At 51.1% G+C, this 21165-nt stretch overlaps 1 protein-coding gene across 3 annotated transcripts in view; it reads left to right on the forward strand.

Moving 5' to 3' along the window:
* The window catches only part of Slc6a17 (solute carrier family 6 member 17), a 49224-nt gene extending 35369 nt beyond the window's left edge, over positions 1-13855 (forward strand). For all 3 annotated transcript variants that reach the window (XM_078026968.1, XM_005338114.5, XM_040287423.2), the window contains exons 7-12: positions 3728-3969; positions 4200-4392; positions 6115-6307; positions 7033-7192; positions 9285-9447; positions 9968-13855. In XM_078026968.1, coding sequence (XP_077883094.1) covers positions 3728-3969; positions 4200-4392; positions 6115-6307; positions 7033-7192; positions 9285-9447; positions 9968-10336 — 1320 coding nt within the window. In that variant the 3' untranslated portion in view covers positions 10337-13855. The remainder of the gene's footprint in view (positions 1-3727; positions 3970-4199; positions 4393-6114; positions 6308-7032; positions 7193-9284; positions 9448-9967) is intronic.
* The last annotated feature ends 7310 nt before the right edge of the window (positions 13856-21165 follow it).

The raw sequence follows: 21165 nt of genomic DNA on the forward strand, positions 1-21165 counted from the left end.
AATGGACACCCATGAGCACCTGTGAAGGCCAGCATGCCTTCCAGGTGCACATGGTCCCTCCCCGCTCTGTTGATGGAACCCTTAGGAGGATTGTTTTTTAAAAAAAAAAAAAAAAAAAAAACCTGGGGCTGGGGTTGTGGCTCAGTTGGTAGAGCGCTCGCCTAGCACGTGTGAGGCCCTGTGTTCGATCCTCAGCACCACATAAAAATAAATAAAATAAAGATATTATGTCCATCTACAACTAAAAAAAAATTTGAAAACAAAACGAAAATCCCCTCACCCAGTTGGGTGTGGTGGTATATGTCTGATTCCAGTGACTTGGGAGGCTGAGGTAGGAGGATTTAAAGTTCAAAGCTGCCTCAGCAACTTAGCAAGACTCTGTCTCAAAATAAAAACTAAAAAGGGCTGGGCTTGTAGCTCAGTGGTAAAATGTTCTCTAGTACAAAAATAAAAAAAATAAAAAACTCATGCAAAAAAAATAAATAAAATAAAGAGGAGTTACAGAAGTCCTTTCTCAGGAGGACTATGATTATATTCTTCTTTTCTATAATTTGTATTAGGCACAGTATAGGCCCCTATTTCCTTACTCACAATACCAAAATCCAAATTGCATTGATTGAAAAAAAAAATTGCTCTCTTTGGGTTTGTTGCCCTAGAATTCATTTGGAAGCAGACTACCTGCACAGATGTGAGGTTATTTATAGTCCTAATTGATTCACTTGGTGTGAAGATTCATATTCGGCTGCCAAAGTCCTAATGTGTTTTATTACAGGGTGCTGCCCTGGGCCCACTGGAGGTGTGATGTAATTTTGTGGCATATGCACCATATTACCTTCCTAAAATAAAAACAGAAATGAAAGCCTAAAGTCCAAAACCAGTCTGCCTCCAGGGCTTGGGTTACCTCTATAAAGAAGATAATATTTTATGTTATCTTAAAAAGCCGAGCCCCTGTCTGGAGGTGTAGCATGTGTGAGGCCCTGAGTTTCGTCCCCAGTAGCGAAAATAACAAAACAAATCAGACCTCCACCTGTGCGACCATGGTGAGCCTAATGGTGTGGATAGCCCTGCCCCATTTCTCCGGCCATCGGTCTCCCCTGCTCCACCGTGACCACTGAAACCGCTCCACCCATCTGAACCCTCTCTCCTCCTCTCCTCCACTCATCACAGCAGATGAGCTCACCTCCTGCTTTACAAGGTAAACACAGGTCACCAAGTCAGAAGCTCTCTCTACCTACATAGGCAGAAACTGAATGTACGAACTTGCCTGCTGATACCCATCCTTGTCCCCCTTCTCTCTCCAACTAATGGATAGCCAGGAACTCAGAGAGGCTCTTATGGAAGGCAGCTCCACCCAGCCCATATCCCTGCCTTCCATCAGCTTTTAAATATAGCATGGTGAAGCTTTTCCATCCCACAAAGACCATGCAACCTGCAAATGAGCAATCCTCACTGACTCCATGGCCGTCTCCTGATAATGCCCTTCTCCCTTCCATCCCAAGGTTACCTGCCCAGGGACTTGCCTGTGTATTACCTCCACTTTCTCTGCTCTGCTTCCTTCCTCTCCTCCTTCCACCTGACGTCCAGACCCTCAGTCCCTGAACAGCCCTCCTGGGACCTCTGTGCTGCTGACTCTCTACCTTGGCATCTGCCACTGGGCAGCACTGGCCTTTCCTGCTCACCTCTCTCCCTAGAATTTGCTCCTGCCTGCTTCTCTAGCTCCCTTGGAGAAGATCCTTCCTCTTCCCTGCATTAAATTTTATAAACTGACTGGTCTGGCTCTGGCCTCTTCTCACTGTCCATCCACTGCCTGCTCCACACAACTACACCTCCAGCTGTGCTCTCTCCTCGGAAGCCCAGACTCATTTGCCCAGCTGCCTGCTTGGCAGCTCCTCCAGGAGATCTTTTGTTACCCACCTTTGGTACTGGGGATTGAACCCAGGGGCATTTACCACTGAGCCACATGCTCATCCCTTTTTATTTTGAGTCAGGGTCTCACTAAGTTGCTTAGGGCCTTGCTAAGATGCTGAGGCCGGTGGCTTCAAACTTGCAATCCTCCTGCCTCCCAAGCCGCTGGGATTACAGGTGTGCGCCACTGTACCTGGCTCTTCTGCAGAATGTCTTATGAACACGTTAAGCTCAACCTATGCAGAGCTAATGTCCTGTCAGCCCTGCGCAACCCCACCATCCTGCTCCTCTTCCCTGTTCCATTTCCACATGCTCAACACGCAGGCCAGAAATGTGGCTGTCACTTTTCCTCTTCCTCTCCAATCCATCCCTAAGGTCTTTTTGGTGTCTTCTGCTTGAATTCCTCCATCAGCAGCACCTGCCCCTGGGCAAAGCCACCACCTCCTGCCTCCTGGACCCCAGATGGTGCTTCCTCATGTCTCCTGTGCTGCATCTGCGACTCTTTTGGAAATGCACATCTGATTGTGTCCTTCTTCAACCCTTTCATGATTTCCTGGATCAAGAGCTTTCTTAGGATAAAGACAGGAAATTGCTCCAGGCTCTTGACTCCTCTGCCTCTCCCAGCCTCACCTGTACCCTCTCCTTATTGTCCCCTGCTGGCCACCTCCATTTCCCTTTGCACACCACCCTCTGTGCCCCTCCAGGACCTGTGCCCAAGTGCTTTCCCAGCCCCCACAGCCCCTGTCAGATGTTTGCTCCCTGGTCTCCTGGCTCATGCTGACCCCCTGCTACAGGCTCTCTGGGCATTAGGTGTCTGGCCTTCAGAGCCCTTGTCACATTTGCAGTTTGACATCTGTTGGTGGGATCATTTGACCAAGGTCCATCTCTCCAACTGGAGCATAAACTCCCCGAATCCTGGGAGCCTGCCCACTTTCTCTCCCGTGGGTCCCTGCCTGGAGAAACAGACACTTAAAGAAAAATGGATGTAAAAAGGCTTTGGAAATTGCCTACACCATCCAAATGCCAGTGTGGTTCAGGCCCTCATCAGGCCTAAGGGCAGAAAGAGCCTTAGGTAAGGGCTGTCTCTGTCCAGGAAGTGTCTGGTCCTATGTGCCAAGTGGTGCACTGGGGTGGGGGGCTTCTGTGACCTGGAGAGTGTAGACGTGTGTGGATGAGCCTTGGACCTCTTTTTCTGAGAAAGGGGAGATTGGGAAGGCAGGAGGAGGCAGAGGAAATGTCAAGAAGACATGGGTTTTTTCCAGTTCTCTTGTACTCTTGGGAAGGCTATTCACTGCACACGATAGTCTAAATGAATGGCGCTCCCTAGAGTTGTGCACCACACAACCATATGTGATGGCCTTGGCCGTGTTCCTTAGTCTGACAGCTCCATGGCAAGAAATATAGCAGTTAAAATTAACTGAGAATTTACTATGTAAGCATTCAACATTTATTTTATCTCGCTTAGTCCTCACAATAATCCTCTGAAGCCGATGCTTTTGTTATGTATGCTTTGCACTTGGGGATACTGCTTAGAGGGGTTAGATGAACTGCCCAAGTTCAACAGCTTCTCTTTTTTTGTTTGGTACCAGGGTTTGAACCCATGCCCAGTCCTTTTTCATATTTTACTTAGAGACAGGGTTTCACTGAGTTGTTTAGGGCCTCCCTAAGTTGCTGAGGCTGGCTTTGAACTCACTATCCTCTCGCCTAAGCCTGACCTACTGGGATTACAGGTATGAACTCAGTTGAGGCTGAGGAAAGGGGGTGTGGAGGGAAGCCCCTGCACATGAGTAAGCCTGTGTCTCTTTCCTCCCCCACCCCACAGCTGGACAAGATGCTGGATCCCCAGGTGTGGCGGGAAGCAGCCACACAGGTCTTCTTTGCCCTGGGGCTGGGTTTCGGTGGGGTCATCGCCTTCTCCAGCTACAACAAGCAGGACAACAACTGCCACTTTGATGCTGCTCTGGTGTCCTTCATCAACTTCTTCACCTCGGTGTTGGCCACCCTCGTGGTGTTTGCTGTGCTGGGCTTCAAGGCCAACATCATGAATGAAAAGTGTGTGGTCGAGTAGGTGGCTTCTCTCCCCTGGTCCCTCCTTCCCTGCCCACCACAGCCAGGAGTGGGCAGGCGGCCATGCAGGCAGATAGTTCCCCCCACTTCACTGAGCAATAAGATGCACACATGCAGCATCCTCTGTCCCCAGCCCGGGGCCCACAGGGACCTGTCTGGGTGTCTGGGAGGTGCCCCATGACCTCACTCCTGTCTTCCTACCTGGCATTCTTCCCTTTGTGCTGCAGGAATGCTGAGAAAATCTTAGGGTACCTCAACTCCAACGTCCTGAGCCGGGACCTCATCCCGCCTCACGTCAACTTCTCCCACCTGACCACCAAGGACTATGCGGAGATGTACAACGTCATCATGACCGTGAAGGAGGACCGGTTCTCAGCCCTGGGCCTAGATCCCTGCCTCCTGGAAGATGAGTTGGACAAGGTATGTGGATAGGCTGCCCTTCCCAGGACAGGCAGGAACCCAGGGATGGGCCGCAGGTGGCTGGAGCTTGGGCACAGGCCTTGGAGAACCCCTGGGAGTCAGTAGTCTACATGGCAGGTCAGGACCTACTGTGTGTCCACAAGAAGAGAGAGGGAGGAAGGTGTCAGCCAGTGGTGCCCTGAACTAGGTGTAAATCTAAACGAGCAACAGAGGGAACCACGGAAACCAGTCAGTGTGGGGTGACTTCCTATATAACAGATGGGCTTCTGTGAGCTGGGTACTGTGTGTGAAATGCACTGTACTCTTGTGTGAAATAGACACATTAGTGTCTTCCCTTTGCTCTCCATCTCCTGTGAACCTTGTGGTAGCCCGATGAGTTGGGTTTTAATATTGTCCCCTACTTTACCAATGAATAGTCTGCAAGTTGGGGGACTTGATCAAGGTCTCAAATGAGTAAGTGGGTCAGCCAGGTTCAAATCCAGGTGGTCAGATCCAGAGCATGGGTTCTGGCCCACCCCTTGTAGCTTCCACCCCCTTGCCCAGCTGTGCCCACTCCAGCTGCCATGGCCATGATGACCTTTAGGTGGAAAGATGTTGTCCCCTCATTAGCTCAGGCCCAAGTTTGGGCACCTTGTTTCTATTTCTGTTTGCATAGCTGGGGCACTTTTCAAAACAACTTTCTGTTAGAAGGGGTCATCAGACAGAGAGATACCCATAGGGTCCAGGAAACCTGGCTGGAGCTGAGGCTTACATGGGACAGAGCCAGCTCCCATAGGCTTGTGCCGACTGTGCCCTTCTTCATGGGACCAGAAGCTTCCTCTAAATCCTACCTGAGCTCCATGTCAAAAAAGTCAGCTCCACTGGAGCAAGGGAGCTGCATTCACATCCCTGACCTCTTCCCAGGGGACAAGAGCAAACGAGGACAATCTGGGGACCCCTGGCTGTTTTTTCCTCCAGGTGACAAGTAGAAGACAGGACATGCCCTTCCATGTTCCATGAAAGCCTGCCCCATTCTTTTGGGTTGTGAATAAAACTAGGGTTATAGCAGTTCTTCAATACCCTACAACCTCAATAGTACCCAACTGTCACTTGCTCAGGTGGGGCACACATTCCTTCACAATTATTGGCCACCACAGGACAACATGGCTGAGATGTCAGCAGCAGTTCCGTAGCTTGTCTTCCTATTAGAGTCACCTGGGGGGGCCTTTGTAAAGCCCCAAAGCAGCATCATCCCAGACCCATTAAATCACTGTCCCTGGGAGGCGACTTAGGCGTCAGTGATTTTAAAGACTCCAGTTTGCTTCCAGTGGCCACACCTGAGGCCATGGTATTAGAGTCTGGAGTTCAGAAGCTCAGAGCTGGGGGCAGCAGGGGTGGCTGGGGCCATCAGGGAAGATGTCTTAGAAGGGCAGGGTCTTGTGCTGGGTGTATTCCCAGACATGAGCAAATTCATCTGAATGACTCTGATCCTTATACCACCTGTAGATTCCAGCTCCCCACCCTGGAAGTCCAGAATTGGGGCTTTCATACCCACCACAAGGAGATTCTGATGCCTACTCAGTTTAAGACCATGACCCCCACCAGCAGGATTCAGGTGGAGGTGGGGAGTCCCTGTGCAGGAGGGAACAGTGATTCCTAAAGCTCCCGGGGAAGTGGTAAGGCAGCAGGGGGTTCCTGGGTGGGGTGGCCCTCACAGGCCCTTGCTCTCCCCCCTACCCTCAGTCCGTGCAGGGCACAGGCCTGGCCTTCATCGCCTTCACGGAGGCCATGACGCACTTCCCCGCCTCCCCATTCTGGTCCGTCATGTTCTTCCTGATGCTTATCAACCTGGGCCTGGGCAGCATGATTGGGACCATGGCAGGCATCACCACGCCCATCATTGACACATTCAAGGTGCCTAAGGAGATATTTACAGGTAACTCTTCCCTGCAGCCCTACCTGGTCCCACAGCTGCCCACACAGATGCAATAATCGGGTTCTTGCTCTCACTTCAGAAAATCTGGGTTCTGACTGGGTCATTCAGGACCTCAGGCCCAGAAGACCCTGCACCCCTCCTTCATCAGGATAAAGCAAGAACCTGGCTGTGGCACTTGGCCACCTGCACTTAGGAGCCAGGGGGACAAAGCCATTTGGAAATCTGGGCCAACCCTGGGCTACGGCCCTTGCTGGGTTTGCTTGCCCACCTCCCAAGGGCCTGCTGACTTGTCTTAGGCAGGGATGCCCCCTCTCTGCATCCTGTTCCACCCTCTGCCCTACTGAGTTGAGCTGGGCTCTCACCTGCATCCCCAGCAAGGAGCATCTTGCTGTTCTCAAATGGGGAAACTGAGGTGGAGAAAAAGAGCCTGGGAACACTCAGAAGAACCATTTAAGTTTAATACAGCAATTAAGTGGAGCAGCTGCTATGGGGTAGGGGCTATGCTAGGGGCAGGACTATGGGAGAAGAGAGGAGACCCATGCCTTCCTCAAGATGTTCCCTCCTGGTAGATGGGGAGCTCAGCACCTCAGCATGGGGTCCCTCCTGCATGGCTGTACCTCCTGGGGGAACAGTGTGATGGGAGGGACCTGGGTGCCCCCACAGACCCCCAGGGCCCTGCCCACCCTGCACCTTTGCCCCCACACCGGCCTCCCGGCTCTCTGTAGTGGGCTGCTGTGTCTTTGCATTCTTCGTGGGGCTGTTGTTCGTCCAGCGCTCCGGAAACTACTTTGTCACCATGTTTGATGACTACTCGGCCACCCTGCCACTCACCGTCATCGTCATCCTTGAGAACATCGCTGTGGCTTGGATCTATGGAACCAAGAAGTAAGGGGGACAAGCAGGGAAGAGGTGGGGTGTGGAGGAGGGTCCTATCCCACCATGATTTCCTGGCGAGTCCCGTGTTCCCAGTGTCGCTTGCAGATTGGGGCGGGAGATTATAGAATCCAAATGTCAGAGTTAAAACCCTGCCTTTTAAGCTAGGCGCGGTGGTACACGACTGTGATCCATGGATCCTTGATCCTGAGGCAGTAGGATGGCGAGTTCAAAGCCAGCCTCTGCAACAGTGAGGCGCTAAGCAACTCAGTGAGGCCCTGTCTCTAAATAGAATACAAAATAGGGCTGGGGATGAGGCTCAGTGTTGAGTACCCCTGAGTTCAATCCCCAGTACCAAAAAACCCCCAAACAACAACAACAACAAAAAGTCCTGCCTTTTAGCATGGGAAACTGAGGCCTAGAGAGAGTCATGGCTACCCAGGCCTCTTGGCTAGTGAGAGCTAAAGTCAGGCAGAGGTCCTGTGTTTAGGTTCTGAGACCAGCCTAAAGTTTCGCAAATTACCACAGTCCCTTTCCTGAACACCTGTCCTTTATCAGAATTCTGCTAAGCTTGTTAAGCACTTGGTGGAGGCACCAGGGTCCCCAGTGCTCAAAGAACTTGTAGATTTCAGCAGCCTGATTCTCAAAATTGTGATTTGGGCCTCAAATTTGGGTTCAGGCAAGGTAAGAGGATTCAGCAATAAGAAAGGATGGAGTGTCATGGCCTACCGCTAAGGTAGACTTCCACTCACTGTCAGCTCCTGACCTCATCCCTCCTTTAAGGAAAAAATCGGTGTCCCCAAGAAGCTCCAGGACTAGGCCCTTCCTACTCTCTCAGCTCCAGAAGTGGCCCCACTGTCCTTCTGGGCAAGGCCCAGGGTCCTCTTCTAACCACTCAGTCTGGCCCTCCCTGATGCCTAGACCTGGATTGGGAATGGGGGCTCTCTCACAGGGATGGTCTGCTTCTTAAGAGAGTGCAGGAGGGACAGGAAGGGGTAAGAGAGGAGCACTCCCAGACAGGCACAGTGGTGCACACCTGTAGTCCCAGCGACTCAGGAGCCCAGGGCAGGAGGATCACAAGTTCAAGGCCAGCCTGGCAACTCAACAAGACCCTGTCTGAAAGTGAAATAATCAATCAATTAAGAAGGCTAGGGATATAGCTTAGTGGGAGAGCACTTGTGTAGCATGCATGAAGCCCTGAGTTCAATCACCAGTATTAAAAAACAAGAGTGGGGCAGGGGGTGGGTGGTGTGTAGTGGGCTGCTGCACCCACCACCCAACCCTGGGTTGGAAGACACTGCTAGAGGGGCTCTGATTACACATGCCATGGGCTCCTTTGGCATTCTGATGAATATTGTTTTTTAAATGCATAGGATAAAATATATAGGATTAGATAGGAAACGAATTATATTGAAAAATAACAAAATACTGTCTAAATCTATAAAACAGAAATGTACATGTACTTTATATGTATCACATAAAGCTACAAGATCTAGTTGTGGAAATAGTAATTTCAAAGTAGTGATGAATATAAATGAGGTTTCTAGGTATCTAACAACTGTAATGGAAAATTAAAATAGCTTGTGATTTCATCTATCTGGTGACAAAGTCACAGATACAGTTGACTCCTGTGGTTACGTGCATTTATAATAGGAGCAGTTGCCAGGTTTCAGTGAGGTGGAATTGAGGTAAAGATGATTTTTGTGTGCATTCAAATACATAGCCTGCCTGCCTCCTACAGTTCCAGCACAGAACCTACAGCTAGAAATCCCCAGTCAGGATGCTAGGGAAGTGCACTTTCATATTTTCTCCAGCAGGGGGAGACTTGAGCCAGGTCAGTTTGGGGGCCCAGGGCTCTGTGAACTGGAGCCCTCTAAGGGCCTGTCCCACTGGCCAGGGCATGTCTCTTGCCTCTGGGTGGAGCAGCTTGTAAGGTAGTCAGAGCAGGCCAGTCAGGCCTCACATCTGTGAGCATTGAAGATGAAGCCTAGAAAAGTCCAGGAGGGACTGATCAGAGAAGGTTTCCTGGAGGAGGTGGCCATGTGGGAAGGGGAGGCTCAGAGGTGCAGGTGCCAACTGCTGGCTTCTCTGCTGTGCCTGACAGGTTCATGCAGGAGCTGACAGAGATGCTGGGCTTCCGACCCTACCGCTTCTATTTCTACATGTGGAAGTTTGTGTCTCCACTGTGCATGGCTGTGCTCACTACGGCCAGTATCATCCAGCTGGGGGTGACGCCCCCGGGCTACAGCGCCTGGATCAAGGAGGAGGTGAGGGGTGTTCTCCAGGGAAACCCAGGGACATTTGCATCTTCTTAGTGGTAGAGCACTTGTCTAGCATGCATGAAGCCCAGAGTTCAATCACCAGTACTAAAAACGAGAGCGGGATGGGGGGTGGTGGGGAGGAGGTGCAACAGGTCTTCGGAATAAACCTTTATACAGCAGCAATTCTGTGCCAGGCCCTGCTGGGTGCTTTGCACAGCTACTCTGGAATCTTTACAACAGCCCAAAGAGAAAGGTGGCATTGTCTCTATAGCACAAAGGAGGAAACTGACTCTTTAACCCATATTCTCTCTCAGTGTCTATGGAGGAGTAGACACATTTTACATTCTACATTTTACAGATGTAGAAACAGAAGTTTAACTAAGGTGACTAGCTAAAAACCCAAGTAGCACCCTGGTGAGAGGAGTGGGAGGCCTTAGGCATGGGCAGGAAGAGGCCGGCCTAGAGGCCTGGGGCGGGAAGTAAATACTCAGTGCCGGCAGCAGCCCTCACTGCCACCTGCCTCCAGGCTGCAGAACGCTACCTGTATTTCCCCAACTGGGCCATGGCACTTCTGATCACCCTCATCGTTGTGGCAACCCTGCCCATCCCTGTGGTGTTCGTCCTGCGGCACTTCCACCTGCTCTCCGATGGCTCCAACACCCTCTCTGTGTCCTACAAGAAGGGCCGCATGATGAAGGATGTCTCCAACCTGGAGGAGAACGATGAGACCCGCTTCATCCTCAGCAAGGTGCCCAGCGAGGCACCCTCCCCCATGCCCACCCACCGCTCCTACCTGGGGCCTGGCAGCACATCACCCCTGGAGAGCAGTGGCAACCCCAATGGACGCTATGGAAGCGGCTACCTCCTGGCCAGCACCCCTGAGTCAGAGCTGTGACCACTGCCCCAACCCTGCCCACCTCTCCCACCACGCCCAACCTGCCCACTGGTCTGGGCCTGGCCTCTTCCTTCACAGTGGCCACCAGCCCCAGGCCAGCCCCTCTGCCCAAGGAGAGAGGGTCACATCCTGCCTCATTCCCATCCCAATCCTGGTAGACTCTGCTCCCTAGCCCTGATCAGGGAGCTGGGAGCAGCACTGTCCCCCAATCCATCTAACCCTTAGAATCTTTCACCAAATTGCAGCCATGTAACCAGAACAATCAAGATGTCCTGATTCCCAGTTCAGAGAAGATTCCAAATGGCTACTTTGGAGGTCATTCCATCCTCCTCTCTCCTTGCAACCTGCCACCTGAAGTTCTGGGGTGTGGGAGAGGGTCCCCCTGTACTATCAGGTGGTGGTGGGGAGAGGACTCAGGGCCTGGGGGCAGAGTGTGCCATAAGAACAGGACTCACCCTCCTGCCCAACCCAGACTGTCTGCTGCTGGGCCAAGAGGCTGCCTGATTAAAGGCTGGGTTGGAGGACAGGTATGCCAGGAGTGTGCAGAAGCTCCCAAGACCTGTTTTGTGAGGAAGGTGGTACCCCTAGCTTGAACAAGAATCTTGGCACCAAAGGGGACTTGTTGGCCCCTGGCTCTAGTTAGAAACTTTGGATGTCCTTGCCCCTGCCTAGGGCAGGTGGGGTATGCTCCTGCATTCTGCCTGGGTGGGCAATGACAAGGTTCAGAACCTCCCCACCTCCATTAGGGCTTAGCCATCTCCCACCCCTTCCATCCAACCTGAAGCCCAGGGTGGTGGCCTCTGCCTTCTTTCTCCAAAGAGAAGGGGACAGTGCAAGGTAAAGTTTCCAGAGCACAGCTTGATGGTTCTCAGCACAATTTGATGGTTTGGAGCACAATTGTGAAGCACACGCCCTCTCCCCTCACCTGGGGCCCAATTTTCTCTCTAGTGGCAGCTTCTCCCCTGGAATGGGCATCCCTGTAGTTCAGGAGCTCATTCCCAGGAAGTCTTGTTCCTGGAGAAAGACAGATAATTTTACTGCCCTTTTTGGGCCACCACTCACCCTCCTCGTTGCACAAGCACAGCCACCAGTGTTGCACGTTTTATGCAGACACCTTGGAAATCCTGCCCAAAATTTCCTGGCCTGTGGTGGGCAGCGCTCTTGGCAATGCCGTGGACATTGGAGGCTGCCAAGGGCAAAGTGGAGCTCTGTCATGCGGCCTAGTGCCTGCAAGAGGCTACAGCTGATGGCAGCAAGCCCACCCTTACCTTCAAGCCTCCCCTGCAAGACGGGCTGCCTGTGAGGATCAGAACCAGATCCTGAATAAATGTCTGCAGAGAGATGGATGGATAGGTGTACAGAGGGATGGACAGATGGATGGATGAGTGGATGAATGGATGGATCAGTGGATGGATAGAAGTCAGTCAGGCTTCATGTCAGCACTCGGGGGGGACAGAGATGGAGCAGGCTACAGTCCTAGGCTTAGGCATCTTCATAGAGGGTGCCAAGTCCCTCGTGTGACCCCGAATACTCTCAGCACTGGGAGGGACAGACTAAGCCCAGGTCCCTTCCTTTACCCCTGAGTCCTCTGCTGCCACGCTCTCCCAGCCTGCCATTCCCCTTACTCAACCCTCCCCGACATCTTCCTCATTTCTAGCCCTCTCAGCTCCACCTGTCCTTCCTGAGTGTTTGAGAGGAAAGGGAGACCCATATTTCCCCAAAGAGAGGCCCTCTCACCTGACAACACCTCCTACCTGGCTCCATGCCTGATCCCAAGCGGAATTAGCAACAGGAAAAGCAAGGCCCCAGGAGAGACTCTGCGCTGTCTATACTGTTCTATATGCTATTTCTATTGTACATTCAATCTGTACATGTGGGTGTAAATGCTGTGAAATGACAAACCCAATATTATACTGTGGCTGGTGGACTATTTTCATCCTCAGTGCTGTACAGATCTATTTTCATTGTATATTTGATATATTTTTAATTTTGTAGCATGGCTGGGCCAGGCCCCAGCCCGCGTGCCTGCGGGAGGAGGCTGCGCTGGGGCTGTCTGCTTGCTCATTGTGGGCTCAGTAGTGTTCATCGTAGACTTGTGCTGTGGGCTGGGCCCTGGCCTGGCAGTGTCTTTGCTGTGTTAGATGTCAGGCGTAGGGCCCAGAGCTTGGTTGTGTGTGTATGTGTGGTATATGTGTGTGTGTGTGTGTGGTATGTGTGCACATGCGTGGGTGTGGGTGTTTGTAGGGTGCTGACTTGTGACCCTTAGTGTTCGCCATACTCCTGAAGACCATGCTGCCCTCTTCTTCCTCCTCTCAGCTCTCAGCAAGGCCTCAGGACAAGTGCCCCAGAAAGCTTCGGCTTGGGCTTTGATGGTTGCCTTCACATCTCTGGTGGGAGGCAGGGGGAAAAAAGTCCCCCAATTTATTTTCCAGTAAACCTCTTGCTGTTCTCACAGGAGTCTCAGCTCCTTGGCAGGGAAGGTCCTGGGTTTCTTGGGTCTCACTGCACCTCTGCCCTGCATTTGTCTCTGAGAGGATCCTGACTGCCCAAAAAGGGACAATGCCTGGCTATGCTTCTGACGCCTCTGCTCACTCGGCAGGGGAGTCAGGGCAGGTGGAGTCACCGGAGGAGCTGGATCCAGCTTCCCTGGATGAGCAAAAGGTGGCCAGAGAGGGGCAGACCCCCAAGTCCCTGCCCAGGATCCCCACCTGCTGGCTTTGGTGCTGTCCATACAGTGCCCACCAGGAGGCAGAGGGGCTCCAGGCTGTGAGTGGCTGAGCTGGGTAAGCAGGGCCATGCCTGGGAGAGGACTGCGCCCAGCCCCAGCCACCTGATTCTTGCTCAGGGAGCCTTCGCCCTCTCCACGGAGGTGATGTGAGCCCAAGGCCCCAATTGAGGTGGACAGGTGGGGCACACCAGGTAATGCAGGTGAGGTAGGCGTCTGCCTTCCAGCAATAACTCTGCAGGGACTGCTGCTTTCTTAGTGCCAGGAGAAGCCCACCCAAGTCAGCCTGTGTCAGCCAAGAGGCTGGGCCTGGGCCTGGGCCCCACGCAGGCCTGCAGTATTGTCAGGCAGGTGGATGCCCTTTTGCCCTTCCTCATGGTTGCACGCCCCCACCCCCACCAGAGCACTCCCCACTGTGAAAAAGAGAAGTGAGATTTAACTGTTCATAAAGCACCCGACTTCCCCGAGTACCTCCAGGTCCTTCCACTAGCCCTGAAACATGGGGGGCTGCTGTCCCTTCATTGGGGCCCAATGACCTGGGCTAGGGGAAAAAGGTCCAGGCTCCTTTCTCATGGAAAGCCCTGCTTTGTACAGACCCAAGCACACACACCAGGCAGTCACTTTGGGTCCTGGTGCAAGTTCGGATCAGTTCAAGTCCATGTGTCCCACGGCTGGTCAGAGTCCTGGGCCAGGACCATTCAGCCAGGGTGGGGAATGAGGCATTGTCACCCCAGGGCCCCTCTTTCCTCTTCTCCCCAACCCTGGTGTACAATAAAGTGTCTGTTCTTACCAAAGCCCTCTTGCTTTTCTTACCTGCTCTTGGGATCAGGGAAAGGGAATGGGAGAAGCCAAGGATCCTGAGGGAAGTTTTGGGGTGAAAGCTTAGAGTGCAACATGGACAGGATTCCTGAGGGTGCGTGCTGGCTGGCAAAGGAGCTTGGGAAGCCACATGGATTTATTTTCCTAGGAATTGCTCTAAGGTATTATCAGTGCACACACCTGTGGCTACTCCAGCCACCTAACTCCTGTGAGCTTTGCAGCCGTTCTTTGAGAGAGATGCTTTTGATCTAGATATTTCCAGGTGAGGAAAATGAGACTCCATCTGATGTGAGGATGGTGTTTGGTGGCCTTCTCCAGGGCCTTGCACATTCCTGTCCTGACTGCCAGGGAAAGCCATACCTGTCAGCTCATCAAGGGTGGGGTACATGAAGGCCTTCTGGGGTGTGGGGGTTAGGGACTAGGAAGCCATCAGTGTCCAGAGGTCCCAGAGCAAGGGCTTTCGGAAAGGCAGGGGACTCAGGGTACTGGAGAGGTGGGTTGGCCGTGAATGAGCCAAGTTCTGAGTTCCGAACCATCCTTGATTCAGGCTGGCTATCTCTTTTGGAAACTCCTGTGGAAGGTGAAGATGAACTACAGGATGTGACGTCACCTATTGTCTCAAATTTCTATCCCAAGTACTTATTTATTAAGCATCCGCTGAAATGCTCAGCACCAGGAACAGAATGAGCAGGTGGCAGGGGAAACTCTTCTCCCGGCCTCCTTCAAGATGCACAGATATTTGAAGAGCCAAGATGTCTGGCTTTGGCTAGGGCCTCACCCCTACCCTGCCCCACTGGTCCAGAAGGATGCTGCTGTGTGACTTTAGACACACTCAGCCAAGGTCCCTAAAAGAGACTTCCATTTTCTTCCCCTGCCATAGACAGGAAAGCTGTACCAGGAATAACCACTAGGTGGCGGAAGAACCTTCTGTCCAGATCCCAGCCTGTGTCTGGCTCCTCCTCACCACTTACTCCTTTGTGGGTTAGTTTATTTATTGAACAAACACTTATTAAGCACTCACCATGGGCAGCCTCCCTGTCAGCCATAGATACATAAAGATACGTAAATCAGCCCCCACTGTCCTGAGTCTTGCCAAGGGAAGAATCCACCCTGTGACTCCAAATCTCCCCACCTGTCTCTCAAACAGGAGAATGTCCCAGTGCTAGAAAAGTTATTACTTGTATAGTCATACATACTTTTGGCTGAAAGTAAGGCTTTGCTCTGGGGTTCTAGGGTCAGACTCCTCAAGTTCAAGTTCAAAGGCTGGTTTATATCTCACATTTCCTGGGAGACCTTGGGCAAGTTATTTAATTCATCTGATCTTAAATTTCCTAGTATGTAACGTTGAAATAATGAATATATTGAATGAGATAATCCAACACATTATTGCATATTGTGTTCCAAGTTAGCCCAACAATTAAAACAATGATTTTGGGGGCTGGGGATGTGGCTCAAGCGGTAGCGCGCTCGCCTGGCATGCGTGCGGCCCGGGTTCGATCCTCAGCACCACATACCAACAAAGATGTTGTGTCCGCCGAGAGCTAAAAAATAAATATTAAAAAATTCTCTCTCTCTCTCTCTCTCTCTCTCTCTCTCTCTCTCTCTCTCTCTCTCTCTCCTCTCATTCTCTCTTTAAAAAAAAAAAAAAAAAAAAAAAAAACAATGATTTTATTACATCTCACAATTTTTTGGGTAAGGAATTCTGGCAGAGCTTGTCTGAGCAACTCTTCTAGTAGCAACTGAGGTCATTCAGTGGTATTCAGCTTGCAGAAGAGCTGGTCTGGAAAGTCCAAGGCAGCCTCCCTTACATTCATTCAAATGTCTAGCCCCCTCAGAGGAAAAGACTGGGAGCCTGGGTTCAGCAGGGAACATCAATCAGAATGAACAGAGTGAACTGGTTCCTCCAGCGGAGTTAATCTCTGGTGATCAGACTTCTCATCTCAACTCCGAGTGCCCAGAGAGAACATTTCGAGAGGCAGGAACTGCATTCCTATCATTCCAGCTGCTTAGGAGGCTGAGGCAGGAGGATTACTTGAGTCCAGTAGTTCAAGTCCAGCCTGGGCAATATAGTTGAGATCATTTCTAAAAAACAAAACCTCCGAGAGGCAGAAAATGAAAACAAAACCTCCAAGAGGCAGAAAATGAAAACTGCCAATTTCTTAAGGTCTGGTCTGCAAAATGGCACACTGTCACCTCCACCGTATTCTATGGATCATAACATCTGCCCGGAATTAAGGGGAGGGCACACAGAATTAAGGTGGGGGGGGGCATTGGCTGCCCATGTAATGAAGCTGTTCTAGGGTGTTAGGGATCTTCCTCTTTGGTCATTGGCATCTGCGTGGAAGCCTTCTCCTTGAACCCACAGAACTGGAACATACAAGAAGAGGTCTGTTCTGATGTGGAAGTCAGTGGGTAAATGTGGGTCCTGGGTGGAGGAAGCAGGTGATAAGGACATGCAGGAGAACATGAGAGACTTCTTCTGCCTCATGTTTGCCCTGGGGTTAGATGACACAGGTAGTTTGAACCATGAGTCTCTCGCCGCCAACTGTGGACAAGCCACTAACCCTCCGAACCTGCAATTTTCTAATCTGTAAAAGGAAGTTGACAATAAAATCTCTTCTTGGAGGGGATGCTGTGAGGAATAAACACACTCCTTCTTGTAGTACCTGCTGGAATGCCGTATAGAATTCTTCCAAATGGTAATACAAGAGCTGCTCGTTAAACATTACCCTCCTCTCTTGCAACCCCTGGGTAGGTTCACGGGGCCTGCTTCACTCTGGAAGCTCCGTCAGCCGTGCAATGAGCCAGGCTCCTAGAACTGTTTGAAGACATTTCAGTCTGAACCCGAGAAACCAAGGAAGGAGGAGTGAGAGGATCCCCTTTCCAAGGAAAGGGGTACTCAGAGTGTGGGGGGGGCAGTCTTCCTGATCCTGAACACTATCCTATTCCCCCCAACAGCCATAACCACACACCCACAGGCTCATCCAGCTCCAAGTATAAGGGACTTGGGCCAACGTTGAAGTATTTCACAGATTTCAGTAATGCAATGGTTTGTTTTTTGAAGAAAAGTCCCCAAGAGTAGAGTCAAAAATCCCTAATTGATCTCCTTTTGCCCTGTGAGAACTCTTTGTTTGTTTTTACTTGAACAAATTCTATTTTTTGTTTTAGAATTTTTTTTAAAAATTTAAAAGTGGGGTCTATCTCTCTTGAATTTGAATAAGCAAATGCCTCTTCTAACCAACAGAATACAGTGGAAGTGAAGCTCTATGACTTCCAAGGGTAGATTAGCAAAAGCCACGCCACTTGCATGCAGTGTTCTAGGGATACTGGTTCTGAGGGAGACCAGCTGCCACGTCAGACTGCACATAGAGGCTGTGTGTTTACAGGTGCTTAAGTTGGCCTCTTCAGCCGAACACTCAGTCGACGACAGCCAGTGTCAACTGCCAGGCACATGAACATGCTTGGTGAATGTTTAGACCAGCTGGGCTTTAAAAGTTTGCAGTCCTAGCTTACATGTGACTGCAGCTGCATGGAAGATTCTAAACAAGAACCGTCTTATGGAGCCCTTTCTAACTTCCCAACCTATAAAATCATGAGCCAAAGAAAATGGCTCTCAAATTTACACCACTAAATTCTGGGGGTAATTTGTTTTATAGCAGTAGTAACCAGAATGTGAAATTGAATGATCATTTGGTCAACCTTCTCATATATAACAACTTATTCCTACGAGTAAGCAAATGAAAACTAGGGACAAGGTCTGGGTTTCTTTTTACTTATTTATGTATTTATTTTTATGCGGTGCTGAGGATCGAACCCAGGGTCTCACACGTGTGAGGAAAGCGCTCTACAGCTGAGCCACAACCCCAGCCCCAAGGCCTGGGTTTCTTGGCTCCCAGTCCAGTGTACCACACTGCCAGGTACTGACAGGAAGGGTGCCAGTCCTCTCTCACCCTGTCCTCCCTCTGTTAATTCCATGTGCAGGTATGAATCTAGTAGTCTGAGTGCCTAGGATTGTGTTAAAGACATGGGAAATACACAAAGAAGGATCAGGCCGGGCAGGGGTCTCAGTCTCATGGAAGCAGTCACATCTGACTTGAAGTACCCCTCCCATGGCATAGCCACCAGTGCCAGACACACTGGCTTAGTTGGAAGGAAACCTGGGAGAAGGGGAGAATGTCTGTCATTCAACAAACCAGCAAACCATCATGGGATTACTCTGTGCCAGGCAGAGTGTCAGCGGTGCAGCAGAAAGACGGAGTGAGGGTCTGTCCCCAGGCTTCCAGGGTCAGAGCTGGCTGGATTCCAGTCTCTCCCTTCCTGCCCAGGGCTGACCCACAAAGGAAGGATTCCTGGGTTTCATGAGCAGCCAAGAGGATCCTGAGTTTGGTCTGCATCTCCAGGCAGCTGCTTCCCATTTCCCCAGGACACTGCTGGAGGGGACCGGGGCTATTAGGACTAATTAACTACTCTAATGGAATGAACCAGTTTTACTGGAATTTAGTCTGGGTGGGAGGACTCTGTACTTTTCTAGATGGAGAAATGCTGAGTGCCAAGAAGTCTTGCCAGCTGGGACCTAAGTTAATGTGTGTGTGTGTGTGTGTCTCTGTGTGTGTCTGTGTGTGTGTCTGTGTGTTGGGTGGTGGAGGTGATTTCTGGGCCTAGACTGGTCTCCAGCCCAGCAGCCTTGAGCAAAGAGGCCCCTTGGCACCTGGGTCCACTCTGCTGGCCCTGGTCCTGTGACTTCCACAAACTCTGTTCTACATGCAGAGGCCACATGGGTCCCCACATTTTTCTCTGGCCTTGGCCCAGCTGCAGCCATGGCTCTGCCTTTCAGGTTCACTGTGGCTGTTTGGGCATGTGCCTGTGAGATGGCTCCCAGGTTCTTTCTAACCCTATGGCTCTAAGGCCACAGTTTATGAGGCCTTAAGTCCTGGTCCAGCCTGAAACTGTGGTCTGTATCCTTCTGGCCTCTTCCCTTTAGGAGCTGGGCCATCAGAGGATGTGTTTGGAGTTACCCAGAGCCCCCAATACAACTTCAATCCGATTTTCACAGTAACCCAACTGTACCTTCAGTCCTCGGCCACAGCCATCTTAGCTGACCTTCACAAGGCCTGGATGACTCTGGGCAGCCCTTTAAGGTCAGGTTCTCCTCGGAGCCCTTATGGGAAAGCTTTCATTTGATTTGGAACCTGGGGATCTCTGCAGGATGCCTGGAGGTGGGGTGGGAGGACCACAGGCTCCCAGCCTTCTCCTGCCTACCTTTCCTTTCTCCCTCCATGAGAGGACAACGTCATGGCCTGGTGATGATGTTTGATAAAGAAATCCAATTAACCAGAAGAAGAGGGAGCAGGGTATGCTGGGAAAGGGTGCTGGCTCCTTGGCCTGGACCTGAAGGAGGAGGGGTTGGTCCCTGGCAGGAGCTGCAATGCCAAAAGGGGGAGGTGTGAGTGCCAATGGCTACTACCTTACTCAGGAGGACGTGGGGGCTGCTCCTTGGCCTGGAATCCCTCAAAGCAAATGCGGCCAAAGAAGGAGGATAGAGAGGAGCTTAGATGGCTCCTGTCACCCCGAAAAGAGGCTGAGCCCACATACACACACACACCCCCCACCGTAGAGAAAGAGGAAGTGTAAATGGCTTTGATTTCAGTCTCAGTTTCCTGCAGGGAGGGTCCAGCTTTAGTATTCAGAGAGCAAGGACCTTCTCTGCGGGGTTCTGGAAAAGGTTTGACATCCTCCATCAGTGTCATTCTAGAATCAAACATTATCCTCTCTCCTTCTCTTTGGCAGGACTCCTAATCCTGGGGAGGGAAACCCACTGCAGCTGATACATTAGTGTGAACTGACTTCCAGGCAGATGCTGTTCCCTATAGCCAGGAGAAACAGGGTGCCCAGGATAGGAAAGTGGTGAAAGGTGAGCAATTCAATTTTCCAACTGTGACTGCTTGTGTCTTGCCTAAGCCTCTCAGTTATCAAGATCTTGGAGGAATGGACAGAACAGACAGAGTCCTGGCTGATAGCCTTGTGTTGGGTTCTAGGATCAATAGGATGCCCAGGATTAGCTGCACTCCATACCACAATAGTCCCCTTTTCTACCCAACCATCACAGTCCCAGCAGAGGGTAAGGTCTAGGACCAGGCCACCAGAGCACCACCAGGGGGCAGCACCCTCCCACCCACATTAGGCTGGCATCCAGCTGGCAGGCAGGGGGGCTCTTTCCATCCTGGGGTTTGTATTTTCAAAGAATAGTATGACCTCACACACACACACACAGAGCGGATGGGGACAAGCCCCATGATTCCAACTGTAACATACAGACTCCCCTAGAAAAGCCCACAAGGGCCCAGAGAACAGATTAGTCCAGAGCTCTAGAATAAAACCTTCAGCAAGTGGTAAGGCCTTCTCTGGAAGCCTCTTGTCTGAGCTAGCTTCTCCAGGAGCTGACCAGGAGTCTTCCTCTTAGTGCACCTGTACCTGACTGCCTATTTTCCTTGGCTGCCTCTGGTTATCCTACCCCCGTACCAGCTTTCCCATCTCCTTCCCTTCCCTCCTGGCCTCCTTTCTCCCTGGCAATGTTCTCCTTCCACCCTCTCCCCAGGTGCTCATCACCAGCCAACAGCACTGCAGAATAGAAGCTGACTGGGCAGAGGTTTCCTGGGGAGGCTGTTTAATTCAAGGATATATGTCCAGTGCCTGGAACAGCTTTTGGCAGGCAGTAGATGTTCAATAAATATTTGTTGATGAATAAGTAAATCAGGTGTGGGGTACTGTGATGGACTTTCTTCCCCATTCCGCACTCTACCCGCGTCATCTTGTCCCTTTTCTCAGAATGACCATCAGCCAAACAGAAGAATGGAAAGCGATGAAGAGACTACAAGGGGCTTGCCAGGACATAGTCCAGAGGGGACTTTACAGTCATCATTGCAGTTAACTCTTTGATATCCACCCAGCAGTTTTTCCTTTTGCACTCTAGCTCCAGCTAGTCCTGGGTCTTCTCTTCCCAGTCAGGTTTGGAATAGTTCTTTTCTCTGCAGCAAACTCAAGGCCACCTAAACTCTAAAATGCAGACATTAGGTCTGAGGAGGGGAGGGACTAGGTACCAAAGGATGTCAGCAAATGTCTTTTTCTGACTACAGAAGGATTGTAACCACCTCTCCTGCGTATTAGAACAGATCATCAAAATCCCCATGCTTTTGGTTTTTAATCTCATTAATGATGTGACTTTTGCTTATGAAAATCCCACACATTTATTCTGGGCTTCTAACCTTTCCTGAGAACACACACACAA

The sequence above is a fragment of the Ictidomys tridecemlineatus genome, chromosome 11 (assembly GCF_052094955.1).
Source record: "Ictidomys tridecemlineatus isolate mIctTri1 chromosome 11, mIctTri1.hap1, whole genome shotgun sequence".
Lineage (NCBI taxonomy): Eukaryota > Metazoa > Chordata > Mammalia > Rodentia > Sciuridae > Ictidomys > Ictidomys tridecemlineatus.